Source organism: Vicugna pacos, chromosome 3, assembly GCF_048564905.1.
Source record: "Vicugna pacos chromosome 3, VicPac4, whole genome shotgun sequence".
NCBI lineage: Eukaryota > Metazoa > Chordata > Mammalia > Artiodactyla > Camelidae > Vicugna > Vicugna pacos.
The window spans coordinates 110,564,266-110,581,889 of NC_132989.1; the positions used below are offsets into that span (position 1 = coordinate 110,564,266).

The 17,624-nt window shown below is 43.2% G+C and overlaps 1 protein-coding gene and 1 non-coding gene across 4 annotated transcripts in view; one reads left to right on the plus strand and one right to left on the minus strand.

The window, feature by feature from the left end:
* Positions 1 to 17,624, minus strand: part of TRIO (trio Rho guanine nucleotide exchange factor) — a 330,020-nt gene that overhangs the window by 198,715 nt on the left and 113,681 nt on the right. For all 3 annotated transcript variants that reach the window (XM_072958843.1, XM_072958845.1, XM_072958844.1), the window contains exons 3-5: positions 11,028 to 11,142; positions 3,481 to 3,673; positions 722 to 1,234 (exon numbers count right to left, since the gene is read on the minus strand). In XM_072958843.1, coding sequence (XP_072814944.1) covers positions 722 to 1,234; positions 3,481 to 3,673; positions 11,028 to 11,142 — 821 coding nt within the window. The remainder of the gene's footprint in view (positions 1 to 721; positions 1,235 to 3,480; positions 3,674 to 11,027; positions 11,143 to 17,624) is intronic.
* TRNAA-UGC (transfer RNA alanine (anticodon UGC)) lies at positions 118 to 194 on the plus strand. The gene has a single exon. It is a non-coding gene; the product is annotated as a tRNA-Ala (tRNA).

Sequence of the window (17,624 nt, forward strand, 5' to 3'; positions counted from 1 at the left end):
TGATCAGTTGGTTTGTCTGGAGCACAAACATGAAACCACGAGTAATCACTGCCTGTATTTTCCAAAAGCTATTCTTTTTAATGCATTATTCAGCTTTTATTTTAAAAACAGACTCAAGGGGGTAGGGTATAGCTCAGTGGTAGAGCATGTGCCTTGCATGCATGAGGTCCTGGGTTCAATCCCCAATACCTCCCTTAAAAAGTATAAATAAATAAATAAATAAACTTAATTTCCTCCCCCCACAAAAAAAACCTAAAAATAAATAAATAAACAAATAAATAGATAAAAACGTACTCAATAAAAGATCTAAACAGTGTTTTCTCACCAGTTTTTATGAGTTAAAGAGCAGTTATCAGAAAAATACTAACATACATAATCGTCACTTTCAATACTATCTCTTACAGAATTTTCATTCTTTTAACTGAAGGTATCATTCTCATCTATCTCACAGGCATTCTCAACCAAACTATCAGTAATTAATAACTCGAAGTTTCCAGAAGATCACTGCACTGCACAGTGAGTAAAACCGGAAAGCAGACAGAGGGGAGACCTCTGAGCCGACACTGCTGGTCTCTAGCCAGTGCCAGGGGAGAAGCTCGCCCTCCCCCAGTCCTGTTTCTCTGTCCTCTCTCTGGACCCAACCAGCCTTGGTGCTGGGACCCTGTGATCCAGGAAGACTCCCTCCCCTGTCTCCTCTCGGCAGCCCTCCCCCATGTTTTACCTTCTCAGCATCCTGTTCGAACAGCCTGAGCTGAAAGCACTGGTCAAGCTTCAGCTTCCTCACATGCCACATCTGATGCAGGTGCTGGCGCGTCGAGTGCAGCCTGTCCAGCATGGCGGACACCTTGGGCAAGAGGCTCTGCAGGTCTGCATTGCCCGACCCCGAGTTCTTTTTGGGAAAGCTGTCACTGCTCTGAATCCTCTGCAGCAGCTTCTGTCCCTCTAAATCCAAGTCCTCAATGGGGGCCTTGATCACCTTCTTCTTCAGCTGGGAATGTTCCTCGATCATATTCCGAGCCCCCTCCAAATCCTGAGGCAGCTCCTTCTTAGCGAGGATGTCCTGAAGTTCCTCCAGTCGAGAGAGCATGTGGGTTGCATTGCTAATGTAGTCTTCAAAAGCAACTCTGATTTCGATCCATTCTTCATGGTTGTATTCCAGGCAGCCATCAAACTCGGGAGTGAGCTGAGAAGGATCAACTACTTTGGTAAGGCCTTCTAAAGAGACCATATTTGTCTTAAGGGAAAAAAAATCACGTATGAGAAGATGAACCAATTTTAAACAATCTTATGATAATGCAGTCTGCAAAGCTTAAGCACAGATCTTCAAACTTATAACTTAAAATCCATTTATAAAAAACATAACATATCTTGCTCTGGCCCCATAAAAACAAAAGTAAGTGAAAGAAGCATTAGTGCAGTCAGGGAAGGATAAATCCCTTAGAGCAACACGTGTATGCTAGTTGCAGTAACTGAGATTATAGACCCATGTGCATTTAATGAGAGCTAAAGAACTTAGTTTTCTTTCCAAGAATGTGGAAATTAACCCACTATTGTAGGCACATTAGAATATGAATGGCTTTTTAAAAATTTAGAAAATACACTAGGGTTAGCAAGAAAGCTGGCAGAAGCTCTTTTCACAAAGTTGGAGAGGGGGAGGTTGCATCCACTGCAGTAACCTACAGCGATTCTGAGCAGCACGCGTGCCCTGCAGCGTCTGCACTGCATCCCAACCTGACAGCGACAAAGTTCTGCAGCGACAGCCTAAGCAAGAAATCCTAATCTCATCCTTCCAGAAGGTGATGCAGGGCTAGTATTACTCTTAGGACTCAAGGGAAACAGAAGGGGGTGGTGTTAAATATGAAGACAGAGGTAAAGGGGAAAGATGTGTGGCCTAGAACTAAAAGAAAAACCGCAGAAAGGCTGGTCTGGCCCCACTTCTGTTACCTCCAGCCTTACAGAAACCCAGAACTGCATCTCTGTGCTGTCTGGCATAAGAAACGGCAAAAGGCAGCAGAGCTAGAAAGAGGGGCTGTTCCTAGTCAGCAGTTCTGCCTAAAATGTGACTGCAGGTTCATTCCTGCCTCATGTGCCCAGATTTTCGTAATGTCCAGTGAGGCAACCGCCTCACAGAGAGAAGCTGGTAATGATGTAGAGACAAGTTCAACAGAAACCCCAGTGCAGGTGGCTTTAAGGCTCAGAGGGAGAGCACAATCAGACTAGCAAAAAACTAGCAAAAACGCATACATTATGTCACCAAACCATTACTTCTGCTTACAATATGTAATTAAACGTGTAATTGAATCAACACACTTCATATTCTGCAACAAGAAAATAGCTAACCCCCCATAAACTGTCCTTCAAAATCACTTATTGTGTATACAGTTAAGGCTTATTGGTTTCACCTTTCACCTAAACCTCACGTGTCGTTTCAAATTCAAATTCAAACTAAATTCAGATTTCAGGTTGAAAATCAGTACCATGGAACAAGACTTTAAAATGCAAGTAATATACTTGTGAAAAGACTTTGAAAAGTGTAACGTGTAACATAAAGTTTAAGAAATTTTACTACTGTGTGACATGTTTAATACTATTATTATTCTTTACCTTCAAATACATGACTACATTCACTGAAACCTAGTATTTGGGCAAAGTGACTAGAAGAAGCAATCTATTCAACTAAAAATTATTGTAAGTCATTATTAGAAAATATGTAAATGTTATGACAGAATATGGCATGAATCAAGTTTCCAGCTGGCCAGAGGACTTTCTTCCCTTAATCAGCTCCTGAAACTAACTGCATCAAGCCTTGTCAGAACCCTGGGAGAAGGAGGACGGGAGGTTCTAGCGGAAAGGAGAGGAAGTCAGTGGGCTGAGGGTCGTTTTATACACTATCTGAAAGACAGCAACCTTGTGTGTCAACTGAATCCAGGACTCTGCAGAGGTTTTACAGCAAGTTCTCCCTTGTCATGAATGAGAGATCTGAGCCGTGAAACGCATGGCAGCTCATCCTCGCCAGTATCAAGGACAGGATGAAAAGTCACTCTCTTCCACACATCTTCCTCAGGAAGTCTGAAGTGGGGCATTTCTCCCTAACATTCCCTTACTTCCAAGACTGAGGTAACCGCGATGACTCTGAAGCCACGTAAAGCCACATGCGCTATTCTATCACGCGAAGTGACAGGCAACAGACTTCTCTCCCTAAGACGCGTGCCTTATACCTCAGCAGCCCCACCTCCCAGAGATAGAGCTGGAACCAAAACCCACTGTGGGCAAAACACCCACAGGGAGAAGGCGGTCAGCAAAGCCAACTCTGTTAGTTTGCACAACTAATTTGACGTGTCGTATGTACGGAAGCTGGGCAGTTCCTGCTGAGTACGTGGTTTTTAAAAATCTATTACAGCCCAAAATGATGAGAACAGGGTCAACATTTAATAAGGCACACCTACTGGTTTAGTTGGTCTGCCTACCCAGGAAAGTTACCTCAAATTCAAATTTAGAACTGCCAAAATTAGTCCTCTGTTTCTGCCAAAAGTTGTCTGGCTTGATTATCAGTGCAACGTGAATGCAGCAGGGGAAGGACTCTTGTAAAATCTTCAGCAGAGGCTTGATGGAGTCCCACTTGGACCCACGCATGTCCACAATCACCGTGAATCCTCGCTTGCACACTTCTTCACTAGAGAAAAAGGAAAAACAGGTTTGAACCATGCAATCTCTTGCCATTTTTTTACGGTTGGAGTCCTGCTGGGCGAGGCTGACTCTGCTTCCATCATCCTGCTGTCCCTGGGGACCTCCCTCCCTCCATCCACTGCGTGGCTGATGGGCACTCGTGCAGAAGGAGCTGGAGGACGCAGAATCATTACAGGAAGAGCTCAGGTCTCATCAAAAAATGGAACTCTTTCTCACTCTCCCCAGTACCTTGACAGGATAGACTGACTATACATGCACAAGGTTCAACCTCGAAAACCTTTAACTTTTTTCTGCGGCTACGATTTTACATCTTCATCTTCTCTTTAGAGAAAAGCAATGACCATCCTTGTTCATTTCTCTGGTCTTTTGTGCATTAACTGGTCACACACACTGTCTAATAACTATTAGGACAAACATCTTTGGTGAGCACTAAATGGGGAGAGACCCCAACGGCCCCCACAGAGCCCAGGGAAAGGAGAGGGGCAGTCACTGGGACTCCAGAATCACAAGCCGAATCCACCCCCACCGGCCTGCTGGCGAGAGTGGGAGCTTCTGAATGTCCCGTTTTATTCCCTTAGACTAACAGTCCCAGCTCCTGAGCTATCTCAGGGACTCTCCAATGTGGTGCACCGGCCCATGGAGCGCCTTGGCACTCTGCCGGCGGGGTCTGGGGGTAAGTCTATCTTCACAGTAACACTGAGACTTATTTGCCTTTTTCAGCCAGTTGCACTGAGGGTGCAGAGGCCATGGTGGACACTGTTGGCCCTTAGCACTGGTCAAGGCAGTGCTAGGGGTCACTGTATTCTTCCTCTCCACATTCTAGCTGTCGAAACAAACAAAAGAGCCGGTTTCTCTTAAGAATGTCCTTGATGGAGAAATAAAAATAATTAACTTTATAAAATCTCAACCTCCAAGTCCACAGGAAATATATATAAAGTACTTCTGCGATAAAGAAAAACCGAGAGTAAAAGTGCCCATAAACATGGGTTAAAAATCCACAGTCTTCCCTCACACCATACACAAAAATAAACTCAAAATGGTTTAAAGACCTAAATGTAAGACATGATACCATAAAACTCCTAGAAGAGAACACAGGCAGAACATCTTCCGACACAAATTGTAGTAGTATTTTCTTAGTTCAGTCTCCCAAGACAAAAGAAACAAAAGCAAAAATAAACAAGTGGGACCTAATTAAACTTACAAGCTTTTGCACAACAAAGAAAACCATAAATGAAACAAAAAGCCCACCTATGGAATGGAAGAAAATATTTGCAAATGATGAGACCAACAAGGGGCGAACATCCAAAATACACAAACAGCTCATACAACTCAATAAAAAAAATCCAATTAAAAAAATTAAACAGACATCTCTCCCAAGAAGATACACAGATGGCCAACAGGCATGTGAAAAGATGCCCAACCCCGCTCATTATTAGAGGAAAGCAAATCAAAACCACACCGAGTGAGCTATCACCTCGAACCGGTCAGAATGGCCACCATCAGAAAGTTCACAAATAATCAATGCCGGAGAGGGTGTGGAGAGGGAACCCTCGTACACTGTCGGTAGGAATGCAAACTGGAGTAGTCACTATGAAGAACAGTATGGAAGTTCCTTTAAACAAACTAAAAATACAGCTACCATATGATCCAGCAATCCCATTCCTAAGCATATATCTGGAGAAAACGAAAATTCTAATTTGAAAAGATACCTGCTCCCCAATGTTCACAGCAGCACTGTTTACAACAATAGCCCAGACATGGAGACAGCCCAAGTGCCCATCAGCAAACAACTGGGTTAAAAAGATGTGATATATATACACAACGGAATATTACTCAGCTGTAAAAATAAAGAAATATCACTGTTTGCAGCAACATGGATGGACCTAGAGAATATCATACTAAGTGGAGTAAATCAGAGAAAGACAAACATCATAGGATATCAACTTACATGTGGAATCTAAAAAGTAATACAAATGAATCTATATACAAAATCAGAAACAGACTCAGACATAGAAAACTAACTTCTGGTTACAAAAGGGAAAAGGTGGGGAGGGATCTATTAGGAGTCTGAGATTAACAGATACACATTACTATAAATAAAATTGATAAGCAACAAGGATTTACTGTATGGCACATGAATTACATTCAATATTGTATAATAACCTACAATGGAAAATAATCTGAAAATATATATATATATATCTGAATCACTTTGCTGTACATCTAAAACTAACACAACATTGTAAATCAATTACACTTCCAAAATTTCTCATTAAAAAAAATTTCAAATGAGTCCTTGTAGACACGAAAAAAAATAAGTCTCCCCTAAATTTTAGCCAAAATTAAAAGCAATTTCACGCTCTCTTGCATGAGCTTGCTCCTCCGCCCTCTCCAATCCCACACTGCACACACACCATTCTTTTCCTTATCTTGATTCATACATATATCATCACAGTAACTGACGTTCCAAGTTCCTATAAGAATTACACCAGTGTAGGAGGCATGTCACAAAAATATTCCAAAAAAGTCTGTGAGGACAGAACCTGAGTAGATGGCAGCTCGCAGTCCTGACAACACGGTGTTGAAGTCCCGAGTTAAAAACAGGACGATCCAACAGCCTGGCTTCTCCCTCCAACGTGGAAAGCTGCCATGTGCTTCACTTCTGTTAACCACTCCTACGTGAATGTGAACTCACAAAGAGTTACACCTGGCTCCACACTCCTCATGCTGTCGCCTCTCTTGCCTCCAGGAGGGCCTGGGCCATGACCCAGGGAACATCTCGGGCCTCCTTCACAAATCCTTAGACACAGCTGGGGCACTCCCAGAGACACTTCCTGCAATCGCCTCAGTCACTGAAAGTAAGCATTCTGGACTTCCTGAGGCTCTGGTGGAGTTTACAATCCCACAAGAGTCCACTCAGTAAATTTCTGGGCTGCTGAGGTCCTCGGGGCTAGCCCAGCCTGACCAGGAGGGCATCTGCTGCTCAGCCAGGGCACTCTCTCTTCATTTATTTTTCAGTTGAATATAGTTGATTTACAATGCTGTGTGAGTCTCTGGTGTACAGCGTAGTGATTCAGTTATATGTATGTATATATTCTTTTTAATTACAGTTTATTACAAGCTATTGAATATAGCTCCCTGTGCTATACAGTAGGACCTTACTGTTTATCTATTCTGTACATAGTAGTTTATTATCTGCTAATCCCAAATTCCTAATTTATCCCCCCTCCTTTCCCCTTTGGTAATTATAAGTCAGTTTTCTGTCCGGGAGTCTGTTTCTGTTGTGTAAATAAGTTCATTTGTGTCTTTTTTTTTAAGATTCCACATATAAGTGATACCATGTATTTGTCTTTCTCTGTCTGACTTACTTCCCTTAGTATGACAATCTCCAGGTGCACCCATGTTGCTGCAAATGGCATGATTTCATTCTTTTTTATGCCAGCCGAGACATTCTGCTCCAGACCGGCGCATTCGGCTGCTACCCACCAGGCAGGAGACTGTCAAGCCGCAGCAACGGGCTGCACTGGTTGCTGTCTGGGAGACTGCACAGGTCTTCATCATATCAAGGGAAATTCTCCAGGCCTGTCTTTCTCCTCACACAGCCCTGCACAGTGTATGCATAAAACTGCAAAGCCCCTCCACTGGACAGGGTTGCTTAAAAGGAACCCTGGGTAACTCCAGGCTTAACAGGAGGAACAAGGTGGGGAAAGACACAAGCACACAGTGCCCGGAGCTTGCACCGTTTACAGAAAGATTAACTCTTCACCTGCCTCCAGGATCCAATTTTTACCACCCAGTGACCTCCAAGTAACACGAACAGCACACCAGCCGGGATGGGAGTGCACGTCCTTTCAACCCGCCTGTCTTTATCCAGTTAAAAGCCAGGCATCATTAAGAAAGCAGTGATTTGCAAACATTCCCAAATCCAGTTCATCTTTTTTGATGAACATACGGCTGCCAGCAGAAGCTCAGAGCCCTGCCACCTCCTTCAAGACAGTGCTCACTGGCCAAGTGTGACGTACTAACTGGGTATGTTAGCAGTTCTATCCAAGAGCTTCATTTTAGCTGTTAATTTTTTTTAATTATATAAAACTAAGGTCTTTTTTCCATACAGGTCCCTAAAAAAGATAAACTCTCCTTTCCCCGGTTCCTCAATGAAGAAAGTAACTTTTAATATGAAAGTTCATGAATGAATCAATTCAAAGGTTCACATATTTCATCTGACAAAGGAGAGTCAGCGGTTCATCCATCTAGCTACTACAAAACATTCTAAAGAAGACAGAATGTTCTACGAGATAATTCGTATCATTCGAGCAATAAGAGCAATAAACACCTAGAGAGGTACCACGACTAATGTGATTGTCATCTCTGTGCAGGAATCCCAATTAGACCAGCGAGAAGTGCTGCTGTGACTTTCCGGACACACATTTAGTGGGAAGTTTCCCTGCACGTGAATCGTATGAAAATCAGTCTATTACTCAAATTGTTTTCTTTCAAAGGAAGAGAGAGGGGAAAGGAAAGTGGCCCAAATAACAATACTCACACTGGTCACCACTGTGCCCATCACACTAAAGTCTAACCTGCAGGGCCACATGTTAAGAGGCAATCAGGAGGCCACACAGAAGAAAACAGACACGACGACCTGGCTCGAGGACACATGGCAACAGGACAACAGCTGAAGGAAAGCTAGGAGTGAGCGGGAACGAGGGACATGACCGCGCAACTTTTGTGGCAGCTGCTGTGAGTCAGACGCTGTGCTGGGCGTGAGCATAAATCATCTTCCTTAACACAATGAGCCGAGACGTACACATTACTAGCACAGTTCGAAGATCAGAAAAGTCATAAAATGAAGTACCCAGGTCGGCCCGTCTGACTCTGCCCCCCAACACCTGCCCGGCTGCACACTTCACATCCAGGAACGTGCAGCCCTGCGGCTGCCTGGCTGAGGGACAGCCCGAGAGCCACCTTCTCGTCACAGAAAACGTCAGGAGTAGGGGACGGGGAAAGGGGTCCCACAGCCCACCCTCCCCGCCAGGACTGTTCACATCACTCTGAAACTCTAACAATAAATAATCAGACTCAGAAAGTAAGTCCCCCCATGTTCACACCACTGATCTGCTGGTGCTGTTAACTGATCCCACTGTTTGGCTAAAACCAGACTGCTCCCACCTCTGCGCTCCCAGGAGGCGGCCAGGCTCTGTCAGTCCCTGCAGGACCTGGGTGGACCCGGGAGGACTCTTTTTGCTGCCACTTCTATTTGGACCACTGTGAAATCTTCCTCCAATATCACGTGGCAGCTGCATTGTTTACATATTAATCCCCCCTCTCTCATTTGCTCATTAACCAAGGAAGAGAAAATGGCACTTCCTGTCACTTGAAATTGTAAATACAAAAGTCAATCCAGGCAATGAAATGAAGTGGTGTGCTCAGCAGCTGGAGGGTCACTCTACACACTGAAGTACTTATGAGAGACATGATGGGATGTTTGGGATTTGCTATAATTTCTGGAGAAAAGTAGACCAGGTTGGCAAAATGGGATCATCACTGGAGCTGGCTGACCGGCACGTGGGTGTGTGGTCCCCGGAGCCTCACAGCTCTGAGTACACCCACACTTCCCATGACAAAGTTGTGTGTTTCTCAAGTGGGCCATCCAGATGATCCAAAATACATCTGAGCCCATTTTTTTAAATAATATCAATGAAAGGGCAAGTAATTTTTTTATATTAACAATCAATACGGATTTCCAAACCGAAAGGCAAGTTGCCAAAGTTACATACAGAATTCCAACTAAATGTTTTTGAAAAGATTACCCAGATGAAATTCGACTTGTTTTTCATTAAACTATATGACAAGCACCATTTTGGTTGGCAGAGATTTATTTACTTTTTACACCGTCCTTTGGATTTCTCTGTTTCTTTTTCTAGCATCAGCATCGCACCTGGTACATACTAAGAACTCAGTAAGCTGTGGCTACCAGCTATCTTGTCTCTTATAAATGACAGTGAGTAGCAAAGAACCTCTAAAACTCTTTCCACCTCTATGATTTCATAGTTCAAGTCCAAGAAAATACCAGAGTAAGAGGAAATGGGAAACTTTTCCAAGCAGAGGCCCATTGCTCTGCCACCAATGACACAATGTGACAGTCTTCCCACAAAGGATACCCAACAGAAAAACCCAAGCACTTCCTCTGAAGGTCAGACCATCCATGCCAAAGCTGACTTTCATCCGTCACGGCCGGGAGGGGTCACCAAAGGGCAACACTGTTCCCTGGCTGGTGTCAGGGGTGCCACCAACCATGTGCTGTGGGGGATCGGTGACATCTGCCTCAATCTTTAGGATCCATTATGCTGCTGCTGACCACCTTCTATTATCTCTTGCACAACATACTGCTCACAGTTACTCTGTGGCCTGTATTATGACCGAGTTTCCTTCTACACATCCTCATTCAGTCTCCAAGGAACTCCCTTGTCACCCTCCCACGTCACTCATGCACGCCTTTCTAGAGTGAGGATGACCTTTTCCACCCTCCAGCCCCCAGCACACAGCAATCTCTTATTCCAGGCTGGCTCTACTCTTGGATTATGTGGAGCAATATTCTATTCGCCAAAAAATAATCTTAATAATTAATGGGGGGTGGTTCCTCCACCAGCTGTCCGCTAGCTGCATAAGTCAAACCTGTAAAATACATTTCTAGAGCAGAAGCAAAGATTCTAAGTTCCTATTACCAGGCCAGTTCCTATTACCTGCTCCTCACTTCGGGGCGCTCTGGGAAAGAAAGCTTTGCCTATTCCCAGGGCTCCAGCATCAACACTAAAAAGTCTCCCTGGCTGGTGTGAGTAGGGTCTCCGATTGAATGAAGGTTCTCAAACTCGGTGTCTTGGCATATTAGCTGGCAAGGATTTTTAATGCCCCACACAGTTCATGCTATAAACCAAGAGAATACTTTTAAAGAACCGTAGCTCAGCATGGAGACAGAAACAAATCCACCACCGGGAACTGAGCCCCACTTCTGACCTTCCCTTTGACTGGGTCGTGGTCTCAGAACCCTCCACCAACTCTTGCTTTACTTCCACCTCAGGCACCACATCCTAACATCCCAGCCCACTGGGCACCCCAACCCCATCACCACACAAAGCCCTTCACTCACAGCACGTACCTTCTCACCCCTGCACCCACAGGATGGTCACAAAAGGGAAATAAGGAGGAAGATCATGGTTTTCATGTTACACTACTTTGTCCACTTGGAATCCAGGCTACTGTTGAGTAGTTTTCCAGAGAACGGAGCACGCACCTCTCGGAACAGTGGGAGCGGTGACGAGCCACACGCCCGCAGGACTCACCTGGGGACACAGGCGAGATAGGAAATGAGCCTCCGCAGGTCCTCCTGTCGTATTCTGTCATGGTTGCTGCGGGCCGGGAACGTTAGGATGGGACCTCCGCGTTTATCTCTGCCACCTGGAAACAAGCATGTGGAATGGCTCAGACACAAACAAGAGGAGACAGGACTGGACACACTGCGGGGGGGCCAAAGTCGTCACCCACCCACGTGCGCAAAGCTGCACCCCCACCGCCTGCTCGTCCGGGGGCCCCAGGCAGGGGGCCAGAGCCCGGCTTTCAGCTGAGATGGGGCGGCAACATCACCCCCAGGACTCTGAAGGTCTGAGCTTTGTGCACCACGTGGAAGATGTCACAACAGGCCTCATCTCTCTCTTCCAACGCGCTCCCTCTTTTCTTCAGTTTTATATTTGGAGAGAAAAAAAGTTTGCACATCTCCGTGCTTCCTTCACCTTCAACAACCACCTCCCACACCTTCTCTCTCTCTCTCTCTCCCCCTCCCTGTCTCTCCTCCACACTGTCCCCTCTCCTCCCCTCCCCTGCATTCTAAGCACTCTCTTTGCTACCAACCAAACTGAGTTTAATTCTTGAAAGGGAAAAGATGGGTATGTTTTTCAAACTTTGCACTGATGTCTACTCTATACAATCTGGGATCCAGGACATCTTCCTCATCTGCCTCTCTCCAGGGCAGTATCTGACCTCCACAGCCAAGCTTTCTGGCCCTTCTCCCTCACACTAAGCCACACATAACCAAAAATAAGAGAAAGAGAGAAAGAGATTGGCATGCAAGAATTTTAAAGCAGAACTAATTAATCAGCTTAAGAATTTTACAAAAATTGCACACTAAGTACAAATCTCACATGACTGGTCTTTGATAAAAAGGCAGAACTATTTCTCAGTAACATGTATACAATCTTAAGTCTGTTGGCATCACTGAACATTTTTGGTCAAATTGCTACATTAATTTTATTACTTCTCCCAGGGTTTTCAGAACAGAATACAGAGAAATAAAACCAATTTCTCAAGTGTATGCTGCATTTGGTTTTACGGCTCTGGTCATCTCTTTTCAAAAGTATGGCAATAGGATCTCAAAATTCAAGCCACAATATGAAACTCTTCATTCTTTTCTCATCTTAACTATTTACCTTGTCAGCAGAGGTAAATGAAAAAGCAGGCAAACAAACAAACAAACAACAGAAAACCAGACTCTTACTTGTAGAAAGGTCAAAAACAGACTCAGCAGAAGATGTTGGTATTTTAAAAACACATTTGACCAGTCTTGACAATTTCCTAGGATGATTAACACTTCCTCCAAACAGGAATGAAACTTAGTGCTGAGTCTGAAGACTGAAACTGATTCACAAGTACTGTTAAGTCCTGCAGTCCAGAAAAGTGTTAAAATTATTTATAAATCCAATAACTCAGGTACTGAATGGGAACAACAATCCATCACAGCGACCGACACAGGCTAGGCACAGCACTGAGGGCTCCACACCCGCTCTGATCTTATAGGAACAATGACCCTGTTACGAGACTTCCCCTCATCAGCTTTACTGTTAAAGACACTGAGGCTCAAAGAGCTTAAATACTAAAGACAAAGAGACTATGCCAGCAAGTCACTGCTGGACCTTCGCTTCGCCCTGGCAAGAACTTACATGATTTTTCAAACGAGTAGCGTCCGCTCTTTCTAAATAATATCAGAAGGACAACTAAATGATGGGTTCCGGGGTCTAATTTTTTTTTATGAATGAAAAGAACTATTAAAAGTGAGAAGCAGTATTGTTACGATGAATGAAATGACAGAATATATATACTGAAATGATAGGCTGTCATTATGGAGCCATCGTCTAAAATATCAGACAAGGGGAGAGTAGAGCTCAGTGGTGGAGTGCAACTTACCAACTACAAGGTCCTGGGTTCAATCCCCAGTACCACCATTAGAAAATGAAATAAAATAAAACAAAATAATAAAATAAAGTATCAGACAGTGTTTTTAGGGAAATATCAATGGCTCCAGGTTTTTGGAATACTTCTTGTTCCCAAGATTAGGCAGATAACAAGTTCAGTTTTTATATAACAAGATTTTATTTCCCTACAGCTTTCATTCTTTTCAAAAAAGAATCAATCTCCCTGATCAAAAATATTATACGTCAACACCTATTACAGCAACTTGAGCTTTTGAAAATAGAGTGACATGCAAATTAAAGCATTCACCCTACTTTTGGTAAAGAGAACGGAACCTCACACTTCTCTGGACCACCACTCTGAACTGCTTCAAATACAACACAATGTGTGATTCATTAGGGAGGCTAAATTCCCGTGACCCGTGGCAACTGTCCTCCCTCTGAGGTCACTGTATCTCATGATGGGATCAGCCAGGCTCCAGCATGGCCTTGAAGAGGAGAATCCAAAATCCGCCCACGAAAGTGCTGGGGAGTCAACAGGTGTGCACATTGCACATGGCCATTCTGTTCACTCCAGAAGTGAGAACAAACTACACGTGTGCGCAGAAGGCCTGGCTGCCTCTGTGGACTGCTTCACTGTCAGCTGGAGATGCCCCACGGTGCTGGCACTGAAGAGCATCCCCTGAGACCTGCCAGCATGTTCACCAAACAGGCTCTCATTCGTGTCCTAAAAAAGTTTGTTTAAATCTCAGCTTGAAATCTAAGATGGAGGGGGAAAAACCATTTTACTTTCTTCCTTTTCCCAGAATAGAGTTTCAAAAGCTCACTAGGATACTTTTTAAAAAGTCATCAAAAAATCACTTACGAAGTGAAACTTGCATATTCTCTATTAAATCATTTAACGATGTTTTCACCTGCTAACCTCCTGGGGGTGCATCTTCCAATCTGCAGTGTCACAGTCAGTGACAGGCAGGTGCCAATCACCCATCTGCTGACCCCTCCCAGTGAGGTTAAAAAAAAGAAATCTTAGAACCAGTGAAATGCAGTATTAGCTCAGCGGAACATAGTCTCTGAACCCCAAGGAGCTTAAAAATCACCTCCATCGATGTCTGTTTACAGTACATTCCTCAAAATCTATCTTGATTGCCAGTGTCTCCGAAGGTACACAAATGAAAACACTGAGCGGGTTATGAGGCAGAGAAGCTTCACAGTTCCTGCTCCTGAACTAACACAAATAATAATGTTGCAGCTCATAAAAGCTTCATCGACTAGACAGACTCATGGAGTCTGAGGTCAACCCACAGCCTCGTGGTGAGGCAGGCGGGACAGATGTCAAGTCCCATTTTACAGTCGGAAACTCAGGGCCTTAGTTCCTACAATGAAAAGGAAAGGGCAGGAAGTCCATTTCCTGCACCTTCCAACGTCACAGGATACCCATGGATGGGAGTTTTACAGTCCCTGGACCACTGCGTGTCTGGCACCAAAAACCAACAGCTCATTAAGGATTAGCTGCCCATCCAAACGCTGGCTTAGTCAAAAAACAAACCCCCCCGCCCCGCCCTGCTCCGGAATGGTAACTCACTGACCACAAAGAGCAAACTCTTCCAAAGGAGATGCAAATATAAAATCAAAGAAAAATACCTGTAATCCCAAATTTGAATTGGAAATTTTGGTATGAAGTCATGATACACTTTCTCATTTAAAAAACATGTTTATACCTACTTTCTAAATGTGTCCACTGAAGAGGCACAGAAACAGCGACCCACCCGGAACAGCAAGCTCCCCAGCTCCCTGCGGAAAGGAACCAGGCGCTCCAGGGAAACGGCCGACAGGGGCAGGAAACAGACAAGACGAGCCTGAAACATCTGGTCACATCAGCAAAGAAAGAAGCTGTATCACTGTGGCACATGGATTCAGGAGCCAGTCTGCAGAGGCTCCCATCAGCCACAGACGGGAAAATTCTCACTTCGTGAGAGAAAAAGAAAGTGTACAATTGAAATGTGTGAGCCCAAAATGATACCTTAAAAAAAAAGATTTTTCATTAGCCTGAAATGACTAATGATCATTTTTAATTAGTCTGAAAACTAGCAAAGGACAAGAATCAATTATTTATCCATCCTTTCCTGTACGATCTATGTTCTCAGGGTAACCAAGAAGCTGATGATGGATATGTCTCCTTATGGAATACCCAAGTTAATAAATGAAGGAAAAGGATGTAATTAGAATGTCATCATTTTGCAACCCTATAAAATATATCTAAACAATAATCATCAATGAATGCTTAACATCATAAAAAAGAGACAACCAGACTCTCCCAGTAAAGCTCCCAGTAGAACTGTCCAACACTACCCATTAAAAAGTTTTGCCTACTTCCCTGCAAATTCTAAGATAAGTCTAATCAAGCCTCAAGATCCAGCTCCCAGTTCACAGAACACACAGGGGAAGGGGAACATGTTACATGGCAACCCAGGGATGCAAATAGCAAAACGTAGGGAAATCTGCAGGAAGACACCCTATTTCCTCACTCAGTAAACATAAAGGGGCAAGAGAAAAAGGACGAGGAGGAAAAATCTGCAGATTACAAGAGACACCAGACACATCAACCGACTGCAATGTACATCCTATAAAAACAAATAATGAGATGAGCAGGGAAATACGAATATTGATTAGTTTTTTTACATTAAAGAATTACTGCCCCAGCCATTGGCTTCCTCAAAATCGCAAGGAGGCCGAGCCCTTCCGAGAAAAGGCCGGCGTTCCTCCAACCCCCGGGGCAGGTGAACTGGGCCGGAGCGCAAGGCAGAGGGCCCAACACTTTAAGAAAAAAATAATAATAATTACTATTCATTTTTTACGTTTGTTAATGGTATTGAGGAGTTTTGTTTTTAAACCTTTTCAAGGAATGCAGATGGAACAAGATTACAGAAGTGACCCATGGATTCATGCAAATTCACTCTACTATTCTGTCTCCTTTTGGATGTTGAAATGTTCCCTGATAAAAAAATAAGGGGGGAGAATGTCTTCTTAATTCTGGTGGGTGTCTGTAGGTTCTTTTAAGGCCCAAGCCCTAGTGGCATGGGAACCACATGTGGTGCTTGACACTATACATATTACATACACACACGCAGAACATTAAATATATGTAATATATTAAATATGTATACTATAAATAAACCCATGCTTTACATATAGAACATTAAATACAAACTACAGAATATTTTTTCACAGCCTCTCCTCTGACTTCATGCATGAAGTCAGATAAATCATCTCATCTAATTTAATTTGCCTTTTGAATGGAGGAAGCAGTACTTTGCTATCTTAAGTGCAATGAGGGCTACTTTTTAGAGTACCCGGAAATGCATCAGGAATATTCAAGTTTAAGGAGTCCACGCCGGTTTTTCAGAGATCGTGAGCCAGTAGGTATCTCACAGAATCAGTGATTCTGTGGCCTGCTTTTTCAAAGCCCTGGCTATCCCACTCAGATTTAATTTACTAAAAGCCATTCACATGGAGACCTTTTACAAAGTTATCATAATAAATAACCCTGATATTTTTTTAAAAATGGGGTCATAGCAAAAAGTAGAGGGGCTCTTTGTGGGGTAATAAAAGTGTGCTCTGGAATTAATTAAGACGGTGACGACGGTTCCACAACCTTGTGAATACACTAAAATCCACAAGATCGTACGCTTTTAAAAGGCAGAGTTATAGTATATGAATTATATCTTGATGAAAAAGAAGAAAGAAACAAACAGGACCAGAGGTAAAAATATTTTCACAAGTTTACTCCTTCATTGTAACTTTTCAAAAAAAAAACTTCACCACACAAGTAATCAATTTGTTTTTAATTTAATGATTTTTTTTTCTCTTTTCCCTTCCTCAACAAGGTAACAGCAAGTCTGAGGCAATCAGCAGTAACCTCAAGCTACTTAAACTGGCCAGTTCTGGTCACAAATTGCTATAAAATCATGGTGGCACCTACTAACGCCATTCTCCTCACACAGCTGGTACAAGTCCTAACATCTCTAATATTTAACAACAGTTCCGAACTGATTTGTTGCAACGCAAAACTTCCCTCCCCACTAAAGACACCTGATTTTAATTAACCCTGCAGAATTTAAGGCTTTAGTAAAAGATTCATGATAAACTTGTCAAGACTGGTTTTATTTCTTTGATTAGTTGAAACAGAAATAGTTTGACAGTAACCTGGAGAGAATTGCCATCCATTAATATATTCTGCATTAAATGCTTAAAAAAAAAGAATGAATACAAATAAAAACCATGACTCCTAAACCTTCAACTCTTCTTTACCTGCCCGTCTCCATGAGCTTATTAACAGGAGAAGAAAGTGGAATAAGGTTCAGGAACAATAGAGGAGATGGAGGAGGAAGGGCCCTCATCACAGATCCAAACTTTAAAATAAAACACTGACAAATGTGCGGGACTCGCTGTTTTTAATTAAGCCTTTCTTACTGATGCCTCTAATATTTATAACTAGAGTCTTTTCATTAGTATCTTAACTTTAAAATCCACCTGGAAACTAGTCAGGAGTTCACAAAACTAGCAAGAATCCAAATTATGCAGTTTGTCAGTAAGTGATTAGAAAAGAGCAAATGCTACTTTGAAAACCGTGTATTATAAGCCAGGAGGGTTTTTCTTCCCCCTTCATTTTTTTTTTCCACCAAGTTTTTCCAACAATCT